General features: G+C 42.6%; 1 protein-coding gene across 5 annotated transcripts in view; it reads right to left on the bottom strand.

Annotated features, from left to right (window-relative positions):
* The window catches only part of LPCAT2 (lysophosphatidylcholine acyltransferase 2), a 167,482-nt gene that overhangs the window by 100,405 nt on the left and 43,502 nt on the right, over positions 1-23,575 (bottom strand). For 2 of the 5 annotated variants that reach the window (XM_088471843.1, XM_088471848.1), the window contains 2 exons: positions 9,183-9,400; positions 5,373-5,485 (listed from right to left, as the gene is read on the bottom strand). In XM_088471843.1, the coding sequence (XP_088327969.1) occupies positions 5,373-5,485; positions 9,183-9,400 (331 nt within the window). Of the gene's footprint in view, positions 1-5,372; positions 5,486-9,182; positions 9,401-11,054; positions 11,178-17,122; positions 17,387-20,613; positions 21,019-23,575 lie in introns of those variants that run through there. The other 3 variants (XM_088471849.1, XM_088471847.1, XM_088471846.1) reach the window with 3 other exon arrangements.

The following is a 23,575-nucleotide window of genomic DNA, read 5'->3' as shown; positions in this document are numbered from 1 at the left end:
GTGTTGTCCAGGGGGTGCTCTGTCCATCAGGGGTGCTCCCCCCAAGTGCAAAAAAATAAATATTTTTTTTGTGTTTGTGAATTGTGTGCGCAGTAGCCGCACGTGCATCAACAAAGTAGCGCCAAGCGTGCGCCTGTGTCATAGGTAAAGGGCCGGCTGGCTTGACCGTTAAAGGGTGCTGTAAACCCCAAAGGGCACTCCAAACAAAATAAAAAAATATTTTCTGTGTTTGTGAATTGTGTGCACTGTGGCTGCACGTGCATCAACAAAGGAGCAGCGACAAGTGTGTGTCTGTCTGTTAAAGGGTGGTGTAACCCTCAAAGTGCGCTCCACAAAAAATAAAAAATTCCTTTTTTTTTCTGTCTTTGTGAAATGTGTGGGCTGTAGCCGCACCTGCATCCTCAAAGCAGCAGCGACAAGCGTGCGTCTGTCTGTTAAAGGATTACATCGGAGACAGCATCCAAGTAGGCATGTCAGACAGTCCGTACATGTACTGGCAGGAAAAAGAGGTAATTTGGAGGCCCGTGTACAAACTGGCTCTATTTTACCTGAGTTGCCCCCCTTCCAGTGTGTACTCCGAAAAAGTGTTTAGTGCAGCTGGGAACCTGTCAGCGAAAGGCGTAGGAGGTTGCTTCCACAAAATGTGGAGAAGATGATGTTCATAAAAATTAATTATCTACTCTTCCAGGGAGACCAGCCTCCAGAACGTACAGAGGGACCTGTGGTGGTGGATTCCAGCGGGGACGAATTAATACTCTGTGAGGATGAGGATGTACACAACACTGAAGAGGGTGAGGAATTGGTGAATGAGGAGGATGAGGACGACATCTTGCCTCCGTAGAGCCAGTTTGTGCAGGGACAGATTAATTACCAGCTTGTTTTGTGGGGGCCCAAACAAACCAATCATTTCAGCCACAGTCGTGTGGCAGACCCTGGCGCTGAAATGATTGGTTTGTTAAAGTGTGCATGTCCTGTTTATACAACATAAGGGTGGGTGGGAGGGCCCAAGGACAATTCCATCTTGCACCTCTTTTTTTTCTTTGCATTATGTACTGTTTGCGGCCTAGTTTTTCAAACTGCCATCCTGTCTGCCACTGCAGTGTCACTCCTAGATGGGCCACGTGTTTGTGCCACCCACTCGTGTCGCTTAGCATAGTCATCCATCTACCTCGGTGCAACCTTTTGGACATAAAAACACTATTGTGAGGTGTTCAGAACAGAATGGAAATGAGTGGAAATTAAGGTTTTTGAGGTTAATAATAGCATAGGAGCAGAAAAATCAACACATTCTGTGATTTTAGCTGTTTTTATGCTTTTTTAAAAAAAAAAATACAGATCCAAAACACAAAACCCAGAACCCAAAACACCGAAGGATGGTTTTGGCAAAACCAATCCAGATCCAAAACACGAAGAAAAATCCAGATCCAAAACACGAAAAGTGGCCGGTGCACACCCCTAGTCTGTACAGTACTTAGCCAAAGAGAGAATACTACCTTATCATATTTACTGCTGTTTATCTTCTATCACCTGTATCCTGTTATCTTCTATTAATCCAACTCTGGTTTAGAATCAACGTGTGGACTAACCTCCTTGTTCACATCTGCTACTCACCTACCAACTTGTAGGCATCTACCACTAGTTTTCAACACCACCACACATTCATACATCTCAAGTATCATGTGAATCACTCCAGTTTACCTTGTTCAGTCTAATCTGACCTGTGCCTCTGGTAACCACTTCCTACTCACGTCTAAAATACTTTTCCTATGCTGCTATCCATTTACAGAATTCATAAACAAGCCCAATTAGACTCTCAGTGAGTCTTCAATTCTTTAGGAACTCTGGGGCAGATGGAACGCTGGCTCCAGGCCTCCACATAAAAATAGACCCATCATCATGACAGCAGGATGATGTTGACCAGGGCCGTAGCTAGGGTAGTGCGGCCGGTGCCATCGCACAGGGTACCACAGGTCAGGGGGCACTGTTTGGGCCTGTCAAATTTCTGTTTATTATCATTCACACTTGTAGTTTCCTCTTATTTCATCCCCAGCATCTTCTGGCCTCCCCTATCTCCTCCCTGGCCCTTCCCCATGAGGCCATTCCCCTATTTTGGGTATATTATGTCCCTTTGAAAAATGAGGGGGGCGCCAATGCTATTTCTGGCACAGGGCACCAAAGAGTCTAGTTACGGCTCTGATGATGACCAGGCACCAGAAGCCACATTGTTGGCCATAGATCATAAGTATTATAATTGTCTTTTATATTCCTCACAAAATGATGCAAATTTTCTACTTTTTTGTACTTAAAGAGACATTGGGGCTGATAGTGTGGGGTGTAAATGCCCATCTGGCTCTGGCCACACCAGCACAGCACTGGTCATACCTTCTCTGCTTTTCATAATAGGCCATTGAACATTTTTAGCCCCAGGTCCATGTGGCCCTTAATAATTTAATTACAATGACTGCTCCGTTATGGGCAGGGAATTCCCTACCCTTTGTTTTTATATTTGCATTTATTTTAACTACCTTGTATCATGGTTGCCGACATTTTGGCTGCTCCCTCCAGGAAGAGGCAGCCAGGTCAGTGATGTGGGTGTGAGGGGTGCAGTCGGGTGAGCAGTATAGGGAGTGTGATGTAGCAGTTGCAACATTGTGACCTTAGCCCCCCACTATACAATGCTGCAATTACTAGCATTTTAAAGCAGTGGACGGGTCACAATGCTGAGATTCAGCGCCTATTGCGTCATCAAGCCATCCGGACCACCCAATTCCTGAGTGAAGCAGGCTCCTGGTGATTTGCCCACTTTCCAAGCATCCGCGAGAGCCATTGGAGATACAGGAGTCTCCCATGACATTCCAGAAGAGAAGGAAAGTATGCAGTGCATGTCCTTGTTTGAATTACGTCCTGTTTTTCCCACTGTCTGGCACTGTTGAACACAGTTAATATAGATTAGTTTTTGCGCTAATTATTAAACACTCAAATACTCTAGAATACATATACATATATATTATTGCACAATGTAACAGTAAAATAATAGCAACCGGTTATTATATCCGTGTATATTCCTATAAAAAACATTAAGACAGAAAGAAAAAGAAAACATAACATCTCTTATGTCTATACTCCAGGGGGTCTTTAAATTGGTCCCCTTTAATGGCTATTAGTGTGAAAGCTCACCACATCATTTTTTCCTTTTTGGGTGTAATCGATATTGTATCCAAGTAAATCTGTAAACAACAAGTTTGTTTTTAAAAGTCCTGTAACTGCCCGGTTAGCAGGATCTCCTGGGCTAAATTCATCTTAGTGCCTGGCTTGAACCTGTGTAAGATTATTAGCACAGGTCCATAAAACGCTGTGCTGTTTAGCTGTGTACTCACAGTTTGTTATGCCACGTCCACAGACAATGAGCGGCTTGCATGTACAACTGCGTTTACTTGTCACCAATCCGGTGGTAGAACGCTTCCCCTTACACAGAACAGCGATTCCTGGTGTCACCAAGCAGCCTCTGTGTAGGGGCACACCTCTGTGGCTAGTGGTCAGTAAAAGTGATGTCTCCAGGTAAGTTGTCATCCACTGTGGGCACCAAGCAATAGATCCACACTTGTAAAGGAACAAACGGGGTGTCTCTAACCAGTTTCGCTCCGTTTTCTGGGAGCTTTTTCAAAGAGTAATTTCAGCCTGGTCCTCCTGACCTATTTGTACCCGCATTGCTTAATTTACTGCGCATCCACTGGGCCATCATGTCTCACATCCTTAATAGGGGAATCACTTTCATATGGGTCTGTTTTCCTCACATTTAACCCATTCATTTTCACACAAATTGCTCATTGTCTGGGGACACGGCATAACAAACTGAGTACTCAGCTAAACAGCACAGCGTTTTGTGCACCTCTGCTAAGGATCTTACATAGGTTCAAGGCACTAGGGTGAAATTAGCCCAGGAGATCCTGCTAACCAGGCCAGCAATAACAGGACTTTGGAAATTTGCTCCTTTAAAAACTAACTTGTTGTTTACAGATCTACTTGGATAGAATATTGGTTACACCCAAAAAGGAAAAAAAAAATCTGCTGTGGTGAGCTTTCACACTAATAGCCATTAAAGGGGACCAATTTTAAAGACCACTGGAGTATAGACATAAGAGACGTTATGTTTTTTGTCTTAATGTTTTTTTTATGCCATTTTATTATAGGAATATACACTGATATAGTAGCAATTGGTTGCAATCTTTTTACTGTTACAGTGTGCAATAAATAACACATACGTACAATATATATAGCGCATATTCTACAGTATTTGAGTGTTTACTTCACATACCAGACCTCTTTAATAATTAGCGCAAAAACTAATATATATTTATTGTTATACCGTGTCTTTTTGGATACAGATTTGTGTGAGTCACAAACACATAATAGTTTCTGGAGCTGTGAGACATAGAAAACTCTCAGTGATAGATACTGTAGCATATTTATACTATGGTTTAGTATCAGCACCTGATTTGAGTTTGTTACTGTTGAACACAGTTGTGCTTTTCAAAACAGAGGGACTGATTCAGCAGAGGACGCAGTTTTATTTATCACTCAGATTCCCGATGTTCGGGAATCGGTGTGTGGGCCGGACTCATACAGCGCATGTGCAGTACAGGTCTGCGATGTTGCTTGTAGTTCAGCAACAGACTGTCAGTGATTGCTTCCGTTTCATGTTAGCATCTGCGACAGCTAGTGTGTCCTCTGCTGATTCAGGCCCAGAAATAATAGAAACAACAACATTACTGTAGCTTGACATAGGAAAGCAGTAGGAACAGTGAAGAGAGAGAATATTTAGACCATTGAAGCTCTCAGAAGACACGCCTAGCAGTAGAATGCCACTTGCCAGTTTAATAGAAACTTTAAACACAGTTACAAACAATACACAAGGACTCTTAAGGAGCCTATCCATTAGCAGATCTTTTCAAAAGATGAAAGACAAAAGATTTATCTTTTGAAAATTCCTTGGGCTGCTGTGACAGATATCTGTCATGTACATGACAGATTTTTTCAAACGACAAACGATTTTGCATGACATCATTCCGGGAATGGATTTTTTTTTATGTTTCTATTCATTTGCATTAAAAAATCGTTCGTCGTTTACCGATACAGATATTTCTAATATCTGTCAACAATAAACGATAATTGACCAACATGTTGGAGAGACAAAAGACCAAATTTGTCGGCCCACGGGAGTGCGCATTTTGATCATTCAGAGCCTATCCATTAGCAGATAAATTGAACGACTTAACGATAAATCGTTCATCGTTCAAATTTATCTGCTAATGGATAGGCCCCTTTAATTTTCCGTGATGTGTCTGGATCAGTTTTCATATTAAATTTCAAACCTGTGGCCATTCTCCTCCCGATGTAGTTCGTTTTGTTATCTCATTTATAGTGTTTCGACGAGAATCAGGATCTACCCGCGACACCAGTACAGGCTGAAGAACACGAAGAATCCCTGCAATACAAGTATGCTAAAATAAATGTCATATTTAAAGTAAAAAAGTCTAGGGGGTTTATTTACTAAGCGTATGGTTCTAAACCCACTGCTTCCTATCGTGTTTATGCCCAAAATTTAAAAGAGCAAAAGATTTCACTAGCAAAACATGGCTAGTAAAAGCCTTTTAAATTTCGAGCATAAATACGATCGGAAGTGTCGGGTTTTATAACACGACACTTAGTAAATAAACCCCTGAGTTTTATCTTCTTGTTTGATGTTTGGCTTGTACATTCATTCTGTAGATGACATTATTATTTTAGGTGGCATAGTTTAGGGGACACTTACCTTGGGACACTTCACACAAGCAAAAATTATGGTTTTAAAACAGTTATAGGCCCATCCAAGTGAATCAAAAGTATGGAGCCACTATGGTGGATGTTGTTCCATATTAATTTAAAATTTGGCTTCCTTTTTACAAACTACAGTATTACAAATAGGAGCCGCCCTTCGATCATGCTTGCCTACTTTTGAAAAATCATTTCATGGAGATTGTGAAAGCAGCACCTATGAGTGCGGCGGTAAAGTGGACGTATATTGCGACATCTGGGAGGTGTGTCATAAAATTGATCTACATCCAAATGTAAATGAGCCCCAAAGCAGTAGTAGTTGCTCAGTATGATCCACTTATTGATGAGAACACACTGGTATTTTTCAGTAAATGAATGTAGCCAAAGGGATCACTGTGCATTATAACCAATGCAAGGAAATTATACCAATGGTAATGATCCCATTTGAATGTATATATGTTTTTGTTTTTTAATATAACAACTTCATAATGGGGGTAAGGTGCAATCAGGGAGATTGCTAGACACTTCAGGGAGTCAGGGAGATTGCTACAATTTCAGGGAGTCTCTCTGACATCAGGGAGAGTTGGCAAGTGTGCATTTGTTCTATTTATATGGAAAGCATGGTTGGACAAGCCAGAATTTGCCAACCATAATATAAAGGAATGATCATGTAGAGATTCAGAAACTACATAAAAATGCCCAAACGTTATTTTTTTTATCCATGATGCAGACGAAATTTCCGGCTAACAGAAGTCTGTGTAATGTATATCCTGATTGCCCACTCTTTTTTATCACCTTCAGTATTATAAAGTGTTCTGGAACCACCATTTATTTAAAAGAAAAAAAATTCACGAGCATAATCTGAACAATTAATTTGAAACAAGGAAGAGTAGTTATTAGGTTTGAATGTCTTGATCATATAAGTGACATCATGTCATGGGATATGGGGCACAACAAGTATGGATTTCTGGCTCTCAGCTGGATTTCATAAGGTAACGGTGTTCCAGGAAACTGGTTAAGGCAACTGTATGGAAGGGTAAAGAAGGGGACATTCCTTGAAATAGACAGAGGCAGATTATTGCATGTAATCTACAAAAAACACACCAAATACCCCCTACAATAATCTTGCAAAAGCCACACAGCAGATCATTGTATACACCAAATCCAAATCTGTGAATGCGTCCAAGATGCACAGCACATGCATCCCTAAGGTTACCCCCTGGCGGACACATATCAGAATTACATGGAGATTTATGCAATTTTGATAGGCGTTCCTGTGTAATGACTGGGGCTAATGTCCACCCAGTGAGACTTTCAACACACCACAGCATATTAGAGCAACAGTCGGTGGGCATCTCAGTAGTAAGCCCATCGGCTGTGACATTAGTAGAAATTTGCAGTAGCGGCTACGACTTGCTTCTGCACCTCCATTCATCTCTAAATATGGCCCGGTGTTCAAAAATGTTATATCTTTGAATGTTGTTATGACTTTAGCCTTTAAACTGCTTATGATCTTGTATCTGTGCCCCCTTCACCTTATGGCTTGTCCACAGTTCCCTCCCAACCCAGGACAAATGTTAAAACAAGTTTCCGGCTTGCCAGACTGTGACTTTAATTTAATGTATCTGTGAATATTTATATGATATTTACCAACATTTGTTGTGAAATTAATGTCAATATTAAATCACACCTGGGCACAACCCATATAAAGCTAGCGCTTGGTATTGTGAGTGAATACACAGATACATAAAAATTATAATGAAGTGAACCCATATACATAATGCCCTTTTTATTGTAGACCTCTCCTCGAGAGGTCCATTCATCATGTTAATTATCGGGGGCTGGACAGCCCCCGATAATTAAGTTTCCAACTCACTGCTGGTAGCAGCAGTGGATACATATTAATTGGAGAAATCCAACATTGCTCCGATGTGGAGACAGCTGATCCAAAAATCAACTGTCTCCACCATCCCCTTCACTGCTCATTTTGGTCTGACTCTGCAGTGCTGGTGCGCCTGCGTAAATTGGTCTTCATGCAGGTGCACAAAACCCCGGTGTCCAGTAGAAGGAGCTGGACAGGGGCAAGGGGACCCGAAAGGATTCCTTCTTTGCAACCTGGGACTCCATCCCATTGGGAAGAAGTGGGGGTGCAGGAGCAAACGCCGTCTGAGGATGGCGAATGCTCCCACAATCAAGCCCCAAAAATATTGATGAATTTAGGTCCTTATACTAGTGTATATGGACAGCGGGCAGATCGGGGCTAAAATGTAAGCAGCAGATATCCGTGATATCTCCTGCATTACCTGTATAATGAAAAGTCCTGATCCTTAATTTCTACAAAAGTCAGTGAAAATGTGTATTTTTCACCTGCTTTTGTAGAAATGAAGTTATGATGAATGGCAGGGCCGTAGCTAGGGTAGTGCAGTTGGTGCCATCGCACAGGGCACCACAGGTCAGGGGGCGCTGTTTGGGCCTGTCAAATTTCTGTTTATCTTTCTTGCTTGTGGCTTCCTCTTATTTCTTCCCCAGCATCCCCTGGTCTCTCCTATCTCTTCCCTGGCCCTTCCCCATGAAGCCATGGCCCTTTTTTGGGTGCATTATGTCCCTTTGAAAAATGAGGGGGGCGCCAATGCTCTTTCTGGCACAGGGCACCAAAAAGTCTAGTTACAGCTCTGATGAATGGAACCCTTATTGATTTCACTATAATACATATATGTTTGATAAAGTAATGCTGTGTACACACTGGCCGATATATATATTGGCCGATGAATTGATCGGCCAAAATATCTGCTGCCCATCGGACAGTGTGTACAGACGATATGTCTGTGAACGACGTCGTTTACAGACATATCACATTGGCTGTGCTGCACAGTCGATGGACAGATACAGTATGTCTGCAGACATATCTGTCCATCGGCAAGTGTGTACGGGCTGCCATATAGATGATGGTTGTTCAGTGTGTATGAACGACCATCATCTACAGATATATGGAGTGATCTGCAGATATATCTGTATATCTGACAGATTAAAGGCTATTAAACAAGAATACATAAAAGCAGTTATCTGCTGCCCCATATCAGTATGGCACAGACATGTTTACCGATATTGTAAACACAGCCTTGTATAGGCAACTTGTGATTCCTTGTATAGGCAACTTGTGATTATATGTGTATGAACGTAAGTATCCTTAGCCTGCCTTGCCAGTAGCTGCTGAGCTATATGTTTTGGCATGTGCCTTAAATAGAACAAAACAGAGCATCACAAAGTACAATAATGTATGGGCAATCAAAGCTAGCAATTGCTGATCGTTTAATGCTTTACATCACATGTGAGCAACAATCTGTATAAGAAAGATAAGTGTCTCTTACTGCCAAATATGGGGACTGAAGCATTCTCTGCTCTGGATACGGTGGAAGGCATCCCCGATGTGATGACTGCGATACCATCAAAGAATGAAGAGTGTGGAGCAACCACAAAGACTGGGGCTTCAGAGAAACTGGCCGGTTTGCCAATGACACGAACATGAAATCCCATAGAGAAGAAAAGAAGGCGTCCAAGGTAGCTTAATAAACACTTTGAGACACTTCTGCAGCAGAGATAAAAAGAATTTTAATTAGCTATAAAACTGCTCATTTCTTTACAGATACAGTATTTTTTAAACAAAAACTAGCAAATAGATAGCATTACTGAGCCATTGTATAAAGGCCCCCATACACGGTGCGATTTGTAATCGTATCTGAAGTCGTATACGATTTCCCTTGAAAATTCTTCCCTTCAGATACAGGACAATTTGTATTTAAAATGCAAAGATTCCACATAAGACCATACAATTTGATCAATCGTATACGGTTTCAAATCGTATACAATTGATCGTATGCAGCACATTATGACACGATTAATCTGCTGGAATGTCAGTAGGGGAGGGCTTATCTAGTGGCTATAAAGGCAGCAGCCATTTTAAGATTTTTGCACACTCTGCTCAGTGACTAGTGAGGCTAGGTTTACCCTGCTGAACGTTGTACTTTGCTAGTGTGTTTTGCTTAGTTTTAAAGGCTTGCCTTTACAAAGTGTGATTTCCGCTTTCTTGATGGATTCCTATCGCTATAAGCTTCTGCCAGTCTATGGCTATCTGAGGCTGAAAGGTGAAGGAGTTCAGGAGAGACGGAGGAGGATGAGGTCCTGCTGAACCAAGGAGTGGCTGACAAGGAAGGAGACTCGCTCCTATATGCCCCTGCTGATGGAGCTTAGGGAGAATAACCCGGCCGGACTATCACAACTTCCAGCGTATGGATGACGCCACCTTCCAGGAGTTGCTGCATCTGGTGACCCCCCATTATCCAGAGGCAGGACACCAATATGAGGATGGCCGTCCCGGCTGAGGAGAGGTTGGTGGCAACCCTGCGGTATCTGGCAACCGGAGGGTCTTTTGAAGACCTGAAGTTTAGGACCCAAATTTCCGCCCAGGCGTTGGGGCACATCATCCCGGACACCTGTGTGGCCATTATCAATGTCCTGAAGTTCGACTACTTCAAAGTAAGTAAAAACACTACACATTTTTATCTTGTGAAATCCAAAAATGTATTTATTTATTTATTTTTTTAAATACACTGTGTGTAATAAAATCAACCAACATGGCTGTATATTTATATAAAATGTTTGCGTAGTAAAAGACAAAACCAACATGGCTGCTTTTTCTTGTTTTAGAAAAACAAATAGTATATAACTATGTACAAACTACAATATCTGCCAGTTCTTTGTCGCCCAAAACCAGCTGCTTGGTATCTGGTGTGTCAGATGGCAGATTGAACAGTCCCAAAAGCACATGGCGCAAGGACAGAATGAGGCTCCGGCAACCAACTATCTGTCCTTGCGCCATGCGCATAGTGGACCTGCCCAATCCGCATCATCCACACCCCATACCATGCAGCAGGTACTTTTGAATAAAACTTTTTTCCATTTGCAGGAAGACACAAATATAATTTTTAGCAACAAGTTATTTTTAAATTAAAGAATAAACCATTGGCTGGCTTGCTCATCCTCCGCCAGCATGCCACTATATACACTGGCTGAGGATGTTGAGGGGTTACTGATTTGTGGCAATGGCTGACTGGGAAGGGGCATTGGTTGGGGTGGGGATGGCCCCATTTGTGGTGTAGGTTTGTAATTTGGCAGCGGAGGGTAACTCTGGGATGCAGATGGCCTATAGCAGGGCTGCATCGTTGTCTGGTGGACGGGCTCACCTGTCAGCCTTGTATTGCTGGTTACATTTTGGCATCTCCCATGGATTATGGTTTCATAGTGAATTTGTTGGCTCTCCACCATTTCTCTGATCATGCTCGCTATGTGTGTTCCAAGGTGGTCGAACATATCACGGGGCTTGTTTAAAGCCATCTTGACCTGGTCTAACAGCGGATCCTGCATAACCGGGTTCTTGCATTGGTATCTCCTGCGTTTAGGGGTAGGTTGTGAGACCTCTATTACTTCGGCTTCACTGCAGCTTTGGGAGGGAATTTGCAGGTTGACCATCAAGTCAAGGTTAGGTGTTGGAGGCTGTTGGGAGGAAAGACAGAAATGATTACTGTTAAATTTAGGTTTTACAAAGGTTTAATTCATTTTTTTCTTTATTCTAGTTCCCGACAACAGTGAAGGACTGGCAGACCATTGGAGAGGAATTTGACCGTAGATGGAACTTCCCGAACTGTGGAGGAGCCATAGACGGGAAACACATCAGGATTAATCCACCTGCCCACAGCGGATCCTTTTACTACAATTATAAAGGATTTAACGGTATAGTGCTCATGGCGGTTGTCAACGCAAATTATGAGTTTATTTTTGTGGATGTGGGCAAAAATGGCTGTGCTTCAGATGGGGGTTCATTTAAGAAAACCTATGAGAGACTGGCATCCCAACGCCTGAACCTGCCGCCAACTACAGAAACCAAGCACAGCCTAAACTTTGTGTTTGTGGCTTATGAGGTGTATGCTCTTCACGAGCATTTGCTGAAGCCATATGCACAACGTGCCCTGACATATGACAAAACCATTTTCAACTACAGTCTTTCCAGGGCGAGGCGAGTAGATGAAAACACATTTGGAGTATTAAGCAATCGTTTACGGATATTTCACACAAGCATTAACCTGCGTGTGGAGAAAATAGATAAAGTTGTGTTGGCCTGCTGTGTTCTCCACAATTTCTTAAGAAACAAAGCACCTGGATACAGTATGGCCTCAGAAACAGCTGTGCCTGATGACGGGGAACATCACGAGGAGACCCCATCGATGGTTTCTGTAGCCCCATCCTCACTGTTGGTGACAACAGGGACTGCAAGGGCTAAAGAGGTCAGAGAACAATATCTGACCTACTTCAATGAAGTGGGGGCAGTACCGTGGCAGGAGGACAGGATACAAAATGAACTTAATTTGCCTGTGAACGTAATAGAAATTAGTGTATTAAAACTTACAACTTCGCTTGAGGAGGCTTCTACATTGTCTGGGTTCTCCCCTGCAGCTTCCTCAGGTACAGTATCCACCAATAAGGCCTGTGATTGGTGGAGAGGCTCCTGCTCATGGAGGAATTTTAAGAGATCAAAGTACCAGAGTGTACTTGTGTACACATCTGCTACCCCTGCTCCGAATGCCCGAGACTCGTTCTGCTTCTGATTCTCTTGGACATAAACAGTGCGCAAATTCTGAATTTTGCGCTTGACCCAATCTTGATCCACCTCATTATAATAGGGCTTGCTTAGATTCACAAGTGCCTGGACTGAAGCAGCTCTCATGGTTTTGTTCTGATAATTGGCACTTTTAAGTCGCCACAGACATTCCTGATGATGGAACTCTTGTATAAAATCCATTAGGAATTTTTTATCCATTGCACGTGACATTCCTGTTTGAAAAAAAAAAAAAAGATATTTTTAAAAGTTTATCCTTTTATTGTTTTGATGCGTTTAGTTTACAAAAAATTTTTTAGATTTGGAATGTTTGAAGGTTTTAAATGGTTTTGTTAAGGTTTTGTTGTTTTTTAATGTTATAAATGCATTTATATGGTTTAAAATGTTTTAATAAAATTGGATTTATATAAAATATATTTCTAACTGGCAAGAGTTTATAATAAATTCTAGGAGGAAAAGAAGCATGGTGTTGTGTATTATAAACAACACATTGTAGGTGCAGTGGTATGCGTTGGTGGGGCATGGGATAATACGCATTCATGGTGCAGGGGTTAATACACATTGGTTGGGCAGAGGTTAATACACATTGGTGGGGCAGTGGGTTTATTATACACATTGGTGGAGCAGTGATGTATATACTCACTTGAAAACAATGAATCAAGCCAACTACTGGCATACGATCTATCCTGCTTGTTCTTTTCTTCTTCTCCACGATGTCTGACACAAAATGGCGGAGAGGAGTGGCCAAGGACATCGTAGATCGTACATCAGATCGCAGATGAGCAAAAGTACATACGATGTGTATCACATCGTACACGAGCGGTTGAGATCTTTCTGCAAAACCATCTGATAAAAAAAAAATGGCAAACAGGCGAAGATGGAGAAAAAAAACAAACTGGAAAAAAGTTTTCTTCATCCCAGACCAGGAGACAAAAAAATACTAAATCCCTATTTTTGGCTAAAAATGTGGAGATTTCTTTCAGAACCCTTTGGACACCCCCACCCCTAATGATAAATTACTCAAAAAAAATGCGTGCTTTGGTGAAAAAGGACCGCGCAAATTTTGGATGAATTAAAAAAAACATAATAATCGTTGAAAATGATAGAAAGCTATTTTTTTCCCAGGAAATTACGGGTATGTGGGTGCAAGTATAATTTCGTGTAGTAAAAACGCAATTTTAAAAACCGTTGCTGCGACCGCATGCAATGTTTAGAACACTTGATGCATCCATACCGTCCCCGGAAAAATCAGACTCAATATGTTTAAACCATTTTAACCATAATTTTTTCAGTGATGGCGAAAAAAACTGTCATTTTCACGGCTAATTGAATATGGCCCATAGTAGCAAAATATGTTGGTCTATAAAAGATTTAGCAAAACGATCAATGACTTTTGGACTATGGCCAGGATCACCCCATGGGGTGAAATCGGGTTGGGTATGAAATACCGGCAGTGGGGATGCCTGCTATAAAAATGCAGACAGCGGCTTCCCGATGCTCTGTATCCAGACAGGGGTCAGGTAGCTATACTAACCCACCCCCTTTTTCCCTCTAACCCTCCCTTCTTGCACCCTAACCCTCACCACCCTGCACCCTAACCCTCACCACCCTGCACCCTAACCCTCCCAGTTCATGCCCAAACTTAACCCTCCCCCTCTTGGTGCCTAAACATAACCATCCCCCCTTAGTGCCTAACCCCCCAGTGGTGCCTAACCCCCCCCATTGGTGCCTAACCCTAACACTCCCCCCCCAAAGCCTAACCCTAAATGGTGCCTAAACCTAACCCCCCCCCCTCCCCTGCGGCTAATAGCTAAGACGCCTCAGTGTACCTTCGTTCGTGATGCCGGCTGTCAGCATTGCGGCATCTGGATGTAGTCTGGCGTCAGGATTTCGACGTCTATTTTTAGTCCCGAGTCGGGCTTCCGACGTCGGGATTTCGATGGCCAGCATCCCGTCCGCCGGCATACTAACTACATCCCGGTGAAATCAGTTAGCCTTTTCAAAATGGACAATTGGCTATGGAATGAGGGGCCTCATTTATCAACGAGTTTTACCACTCACGAGTGATAAAACTCATTACGTCTGATAAATGGTGCTCCAGCCAATCAGCTCCCAACTGTCATTTTCAAACAGCTGACAGTTGGGAGCTGATTGGCTGGAGCACAATCATCATACGCAATGAGTTTTATCACTCGTTGTGAATGATGAAACTCGTTGATATATGAGGCCCTAGGTCAGCTTATCCCAGTCAAGAAACCAGACAGCCAGTTCATCTGAATTTCAAATTAATTTCCCCTCACTTTAGCTATAGGATTATCTGCAGGTGTCATTTCTGCCAATTAACTAGGAGGTGTAGCTTAGTGGAATCCATATGCTGGCTAAACACATACACAAGATACAGTACTAGCAGCCCATACACATCTCAAAAGAAATATGAACCTTCAAAGCACATTTATTCATAATTCCTCGTTTTAAGAAATCTGTGAGCCAATTATAAATAACAGCTGTGCAGGCAAGTTACTGTAGTCATGTATCTTCTAGAATAATGCTTATTATTGTCATTATAATGTAGATGTCACATGCAAATGTGTTGAGGTCTTGGAGATAAAATTTATTGAATGGGCAACCGTGGGAAATCAGAGGAAATATATATTCGGAACAAGTTATAATTGTCCCCATGGGGATTTATTTCCCATATAAACAAACATTGAACGAAAAAGAAATCTCTGAAGGGAATATGCTACAAAAAAAATCTTGAATGCTACAAAAAAATTGTCAGTTCCGGAAACAATTGAAGAGCTGTCTACCTTATTATTCCGTGTAACATTTGCATAATCTTTATCACAGTTTTGTTTTATGACTGTATTTCACTGTCATTATGTTTTTTTACTATAGTCAATGTCCAGAACTTTTAATATTAAATCTAAAATGTAAGAAGTTTTGTCCTCGTTACTAACAAATTCATAAGCTTTTTTATGAAGAGAACTATTGCTTGACCATGCTAGCCCTGTGTGTATTAGGGAAGGCTGTGTTAACCCTTTGAATATTGGGGTATGAATTCTTAAGGTGATTCAATTCAGTGCGATGTTGAATAGCTCCGGGTTCCTGGGGCTATTCAATTGGCTGTGCTGTTAACCCCAACTAGAGGATTTCTGCTCCTTAGGTGCTCCATAGAGACTCTCCTTAGGTTCGAGCAGAAATCCAACTAAACCAGGGTTTCAGGCTTAGCGCATGTGCTAATAGCATTGCGGTTGCCACTTAAATTGATAAAAGTAGGTTACCGCAATTAAACACCCGCCATTAAGGTGCCATAATCTGCATCTCCTGACTTAAGTGCAGGGTGCATTGGGGACAAATGAATAGCTCTGGGAACTCATTCCCGGTGCTGTTAAACATCACACTGAATTGAATAGCCCCCATAATGTGTGCCAGTATGTACATTTGTAAGCTAAGTGATTTTGGGGCCTATTGCCCTAAATATGATAGGTTGTGGCAGTGACCACTGTGTATGGATGTTAGAGAACTACTATGGCGTTTTGTTCAGCTAAATATGTACCCTGTCTAAAAGGGTAAATTCAGGGCTAAAATCAGGTGCAAGCCCAGGGAGAATTATTTAAGTCTCGTATAATGTGAATGCATTTCGTGACATTAGAAGGCAGGGCCGGATTATAGGCAGGGCGACAGGAGCGGTCGTCCCGGGGCCCCCACACATAGGGGGCCCCCACACCCTGTACCCGACCCCTGGCCGCTACTACTAATTACAAAAGGGAGTACAGCATAGCTGTGTCCGCTGCGGTCCCCGGGCGCTCAGCTGTTCCTACAGCGGCTGCCGAGGAGACTCACTGCAGTGACAGGCACAGTCTTGTGAGATTATGAAGTCAAATCTCGCAAGACTGTGACTGGTCTACAGTGAGCCTGGCTGCATACAGTGCGTGTGGGGCAGAGCAGCTATATATATATAATGCTTGCCGACTATCTGGCTGCCCCTTCCAGAAGGGAGCAACCAGATCGGCATGACTGGGGGGCATGGCCAACAAATGGGGGCGGGGCCAGCCAGGCTACAACAGTTTGCGGGCGGAGCGGGGGGGTGGAGCCACATGATCGCGTAATTTTAGCCCCGCCGATATTACAGGCAGTGTGAAGCAGGGGGCGGGGCCAAAATGACGCGATTCGGCATGACTCGTGTCACAGGCCCCCCGCCGCCGGGGATTTTCTTGTAATTGCGGTGGGGGGCAGGAGGGGTTGGCAGCTGCCGGGAGACTTGCCTGCCTTCCCGGGAGGGGCACCCGATTTTCGGGAGGCTCCCGACCAAATCGGGAGGGTAGGCAAGTATGAGAGACATATATATATATATATATATAAATATATAAATATATATTGTACTGCACGTACAATATATGTGCGCATGTGTGCGATGATAATGAGTGATAAGTGATGGTAAAACTGTAAACAAACAATGAAAGGCAATTACTATATGTAAATGGGAATGCAAGGTGAACATATACATAACATGGGATATGCAAACAACATGAAACATACAGTATGCAAATTATAGGCTACAGTGTCACATAGTACAGCTAACATGCATAACATAACTGGCTAAGCAGATCTATGGCACAGTTGAAGCTTAGAACTCACCATCGGATGCTGTACCAGGTTGAGCATATGTAATGATGACTGTCTGGGACCATGTGAAAAGGAAAATGGCTGCTTAAAGCTCCTTTAGCCCAGAATGCATTGCTAGACTGCTATGGAATGTTAAGAAAGGACAAAATAGATCAGATTTAAACTGCTGCTGTCCTGACCACTAGGTGGGGCTGCTAATCTGAATTAGTGTAACATAACAAACCCTATGCTGAAGGCATGTTCCACCCAGTCTGGTATCGTGATACCACAAATTTAAACTCTAAGTAGATAACAGTAAAAAACAGTTCAGACACTGGTCTGAGAAACAATGATGTCATGCCTTCAGCGTGTGATGCATATATCTGACTTAGTCAGCAACTTTGTCAGCAAGTGGGACACATACAAACTCACAGATCTGTTACACTGCCAGCCAGAGCTATCTGCATATGACAGCACAAGAGTTTCTATACAGTTTAACCGTGGCAGCTCAGCAATAGGAGTACCACCATTGACTACACAGGAATTTCACACTGTCAGTACATCCACCTGCATATGGCAAGATAACAGTCCCTGCACAGTCAAACAGCCTAACAGTCCCAAGACCCTGACTACTCAGAGACCTGCTACAGTGTCAGCTCAGTTATCTGCACATTACAATACAGCAGCCTCTACACAGTCAAGCATTTCCATTCCATCATCATGTCACAGAAAATGTCATCTTCATACAAAACAAGGTTCCAAGTCTCTAGTTCCTCCAAATCTTTATCTGTCAGCAATGCTGCCATAATGGCACGCGCAAAAGCAGAAGCTGCAAAAGTGCGGGCCACCTTTGCTGAACAAGAGATGCAATTGAAAATAGAAAGATCACATCTAGATGCAGAGAGATCACGTCTGGATAAAGAAAGAGATATGGAGAAACAATGCCTTGAAGCAATTAGTGAGAAGCTCACTGCAGAGAAGGAGGCAGCAGCTGCTATGGCCGAAGCACAATTCTTAGAGTCTGTAGAACTTCTTAATATAAAGAGGATCAATGTGCCTGACGCAGAGCTTGGATCGCAGAATTCATTGCAACGCACATCAGAATATGTAAATCAAGCATCCAAAATGGACAGCAAACCTCAATCAGTACAAAGCATACATTCAGATTTCATCAGTGAAACAAGCCAAACACACAATGCAGTGCCCCCACTAGTCAACAGTGAACTGCAAACTTGCAAACAAGAGAATTCGAGATACAGGGAACCCATGAGGGACAACCTTCAACCACACCAGGTGTCTGAATCTGCAAACTACAACAAAGGCACAACTACCCGCACACAAAAGTGGCATGATACAAGCCAACAGGAACCATACAATCCTAACAGGTATGACCACGCACCATTTACTCACCATGTTAATACATAAACAGCATCTCCTAGAGCCAATCAAGACACATTAGACTTTGCCAAGTTTCTTGCTCGCCGTGAGCTGGTCACAAATGGACTCTCAAAGTTCAATGATCGCCCTGAGAGCTTCAGAGCCTGGCAATCCTCTTTCCAAAATGTAATCAGAGGGTTAGGCCTTTCACATAGCGAAGAGATAGACCTTTTAATCCGCTGAACATGCTAGAAGGATAAGAGTGATCAATATTAACCACCCTGAGAATGGCCTTAACAAGATCTGGGATAGATTAATTGAGTGCTACGGCTCACCAGAGATAATAGAAAGCGCACTATTCAAAAGAATTGATGATTTCCCTAGGTTACCTAACAAAAGCTATCAGAGACTGAGAGAATTAAGTGACTTACTAATGGAGCTTCAAGTAGCCAAGTGTGAGGGAGACTTACCAAGACTTGCCTTCCTCGACACAGCCAGAGGCATTAACCCTATAGTGCAAAAGCTACCTTACAATCTGCAGGAGCAATGGCTCACTCATGCTTCCAAATATAAGCAGCGCCACAACGTGCCATTTCCACCATTCTCTGTTTTTGTGGACTTTGTGCACCAACAAGCTAAGACCAGGAATGATCCTACTTTTGCCTTTACACTGACTAGCTCAACTCCTATTCTACCTAACCCCCGCAAAATGTCAGTCGCAGTTCACAAGACTAATGTGCATTATACAGATTCTTCACACAGGTCTACCTATTCTACTCGTCAAGAGAACAAAGATAAAGATCCTGCCAAGCAGTGTCCCCTGCATAACAAACCACATCCTCTCCTGAAATGCAGAGCCTTCAGAGAAAAGTCCCTGGAGAACCGCAAAGCATTCCTAAGAGAAAACGTCATCTGCTACAAGTGCTGCTCTTCTACAACCCACCTTGCCAAGGATTGTAAGGTTAGTGTTAACTGCATAGAATGTCACAGCACAGAACACAACACAGCTCTACACTCTGGACCTTCCCCATTGACTTACAACACAGTTATGGTGACACAGAGCATGGCGGGGAGCTCAGTGTGGAGCAAAGAGACACTACTGCAGTCATACCAGAGATAACTTCACAATGTACTGAAGTCTGCAAAAATCTATTTAGTCAGAGTCTACCCCAACGGTCAACCAGAGAAAGCCGTCAAACTTTATGCAATCCTAGATGATCAAAGTAATAAGTCTCTAGCCAGATCAACCTTCTTTGAGACCTTTAATATCAAAGGACCCAGCACTCCATACTACTTAAGGACTTGTGCATGGAGTTTTGAGATAATGGGGAGGAGAGCAATTGGCTATCAAGTCAAGTTCATAGACGGAAAGACATGCCTTCCCTTACCCACTATCACTGAATGCAATGAGATCCCTGATAATAGGTCTGAAATCCCTACACCAGACGCAGCTATCCATCATGCACATTTGAAACGTATAGCACATCTGATACCAGAACTCAACCCACTAGCCCAGATAATTCTACTCATCGGGAGAGATCTCTTACGAGTCCACAAAGTCAGAAGTCAGATTAACGGTCCACACAATGCTCCTTATGCTCAAAGATTAGACCTAGGATGGGTCATAATACGAGAAGTATGTCTTGGAAAAGTGCATAAACCAGCTACCATCAACAGCATGCTTACCTGTACATTAGAAAACAGACGCCCTTCTCTAATTCAACCATGTCACAATCACTTCCTCATAAAGGAACTACCACACTGCACTGTCATAGACTCTCCTAGTGACAACCACATCTGTGACAGCTACCAAGAACATTTGGCGTGCACAGTCTTCCAAAGAACAAAAAGGGATGACCAAGTCACAATGTCCATAGAGGACAATCTATTCCTGGAAATAATGAAAAAGGGACTAGTCAAAGATGATGCCAACAGTTGGATTGCACCTCGACCCTTTAAAACACACAGACGGCACCTACCTAACAACAGAGAACAAGTATTTAAACGCTTCTCCTCACTAAAACGCAACTTCCACAGGAAGCCAGAAATGAAAGATCACTTCTTCTCTTTCATGGACAAAATATTTGAGAATGGTCATGCTGAGAAAGCTCCCATTCTTAAAGACACAGATGAATGCTGGTACTTACCAATGTTTGGAGTATACCACCCAAAGAATTCAGGTCAGATCAGAGTTGTGTTTGATTCCAGTGCCAAGTTCGAAGGCATCTCCTTAAATGATGTTCTCCTGACAGGACCAGACCTTAACAACAAACTCCTTGGAGTACTCATAGTAAGTAAGGACTCCATTGCCTTCACAGCTGACATTCAACAAATGTTTCATTGCTTCCCCGTGAGGGAAAGTGACAGGAATTTCCTAAGATTCCTTTGGTTCAGAGACAACGACCCCTCTAAAGATATTGCAGAGTACCGCATGAGGGTACACATCTTTGGTAACAGCCCTTCCCCTGCAGTTGCCATCTACAGACTCAGACGTTCAGCTCAAGAGGGTGAGCTAGAGTATGGTTCTGATGTTAGACAACTTGTGGAAAAAGATTTCTATGTAGATGACTGTTTAAAATCTATGCCAACGGATGAGACAGCGATCAGCCTCCTCAAGAGAGCTCAGGAAATGCTTGCCTGCTCTAATCTCAGGCTTCACAAAATAGCTCCCAACAGCAAAAGAGTGATGGAAGCCTTCCTTTCTCAAGATCATACCAGTGACTTAAGGGATTTAGATTTAGGAACTGATTCTCCACCAGCTGAATGTAGCCTTGGACTCTTATGGGACTTAAAATCTGACTCCTTCACTTTCCAAGTGAACAGTGGGGAAAGACCCTACACCCGCAGAGGTGTCTTGTCTGTTATAAACAGCTTGTACGACCCCTTAGGATTTGCTGCTCCTGTCACTATCCAAGGTAAAAGAACAACAAATAGAGTGATCCAAAAGCGCGGTCTTCTGATAACTGATTCTGTCGAAGTGGAAGAAGAGATACACAGTGGATTAAGCCCAAGGCACAGGAACACCTTTAGAGACTTCAAAATCCTCCGTCTATGACTCACCTCCAAATAGAGTAATATGTTCACATAAAGGTATCTTTCTTGCATCAGCCTACAATGTAGATACTAGTTTTCACACGTTCCCAATTAGAAATCCCTTAAGGAAAAACACTCACCTGAGACCAGGTATAGACGTTCCCATAAAGGTTTCTTTTAATCTAAAAGAGGACTCCTTATTCCAAGAGATAAATAAAATCCCCTCCTTCCAAAAATCATCCAAGGATATATACCAACAGTAGTTGAAAAAAATCCAAAAATGTATTGGTACAAAACAAAAAATATAAAATAAAATCCAAGCATAAAATCCTCCTTCCTTGTTATAAATCTGCAGTTTAAAAGTTCTTTCCTCAAACCCCAAATAGATAGGTGAGGGTAGTTAATCAATGGTAAAAAACCCAGAAAATAGCAGGAACAGAGAGACTTGCCACCATAACACCCAACGCATTTCTGACCATAGGTCCTTCCTCAAGGTGTAATTTTTAACTAAATGGCCAGGGTATATATACCCTGTCCCACACTTACTTAATTAGCCTCAAGATTCAGTGATCTGCAAACTCCGGATAAATATTTAAAATACCTATTACATAGATCGCTAAAAAGAACTTATAAAAAAATCGCACCATACTAATAATACATAAAAAATTATTAAGAACATGTACATCCTCGAAATATATATTTTAGCCACTTCATAACAGCAATAACTTATAACATCCAGTCCTTATTTTAGATTTCTCTTGAATAGAATGGTATCCATTTGAGCGCCAAAACGGACCAATGTAGAAATACTTGGTCCAGTCTCCAGGTCGGAAACAACTTCCTGTTTACCATCCGGTTTTCCGGAAATGGTCATCACGCGGCAACCGGTAGTTGTCATCGCGGCTCCCCGGATGTTGTCATTCCTTATGTATTCCGACCTGCCACAAGTTATAAATATATAGGCCCTCATTCAGACCCACTCGCAAGCGGGCGCACGTACGTTAGGCGTACGTACAAAAATATTTAAATTCAATGGCTCGCTCGTATTTTCGTTCGCATCTAAAATTCCTCCCAAAACTCTGACGACCCCTCCTCTAACTAACGAGCGTACGAAATAGCGAGCGTACATCCCCGAAATGGCTTGAAAGGAACGCACGCACAAGTATAAACAGGAAGTGGCCTTGTCAGATGTCGATTACCTGCTCCTTTATTCTGCCTACCTCCATCAATCGTATCATGCCAATCAATGTATCAATTAGCTTAATTGTTTGTTTTTTTTCAACACAATGAAAGAAACTTTACTCTTGTCTGTGTTTGTGTTTACCCGCAGAATACGTACGGATGAAACATTCGCTTGTATTGTTTAAAAAACATGTGAACCACAATTAAACAATTGTACTATTGCTGTGTATCCCCGCATATTTCCCTGGGTTCATTTCTTTATTTAAATTTGCTTACGCATGTCACTGCATCAAGCCTATCCTAACTCTCCAGAGATTTCTGGCCCTGTCGAACACATGACTCATACACTAACCAATAAAATTGCTCCTGTTAATTTCCAAAATACATTAGCCAATCAGAAAATTTTTACACACTTTATCAAAAATGATTTTTAAGAAAAACACCATTGCCATCATGAGAGCCTCCGCATTCACCAGGCGTGAGCTGCTGGTGCTTACGGAGGTCATGGATCGCCGGATCACCAGCCAGCCAGAACCCATGACCAACCGGCAGAAGCGCTCCGCGTATGCGGAGGTACGGTCCCGCCTGCGGTCCTTTGGATCACGCCGCAACATCGGCCAGCTGGAGCGCAGGTGGTCCGACCTGCAACGGCGAACGCCCCGCTTGCTGGCATGCTTTCGCATGCAGATCCTGGCAAGTAAGTGTTATGTATTGTGGTTTTAATGTTTGTGTTTGTGGGGCAAACTGCGTGTGCATGTTTTCATGTTTGTTCTATTTATTATTTGTACTCATATCTGCGTCTGCATGTTTTCCTGTCTGTTCTATTTATTATTTGTACTCATATCTGCGTCTGCATGTTTTCCCTCTTTTTATGAATTTTTAATTCTACTGCTA

Source organism: Taudactylus pleione, unplaced genomic scaffold (genome assembly GCF_031769625.1).
Source record: "Taudactylus pleione unplaced genomic scaffold, aTauple2 ptg000117l, whole genome shotgun sequence".
Classification (NCBI taxonomy): Eukaryota; Metazoa; Chordata; class Amphibia; order Anura; family Myobatrachidae; genus Taudactylus; species Taudactylus pleione.
The sequence above is the reverse complement of the archived record's forward strand: the minus strand, read 5'-3'. Positions and strand labels throughout refer to the sequence as shown.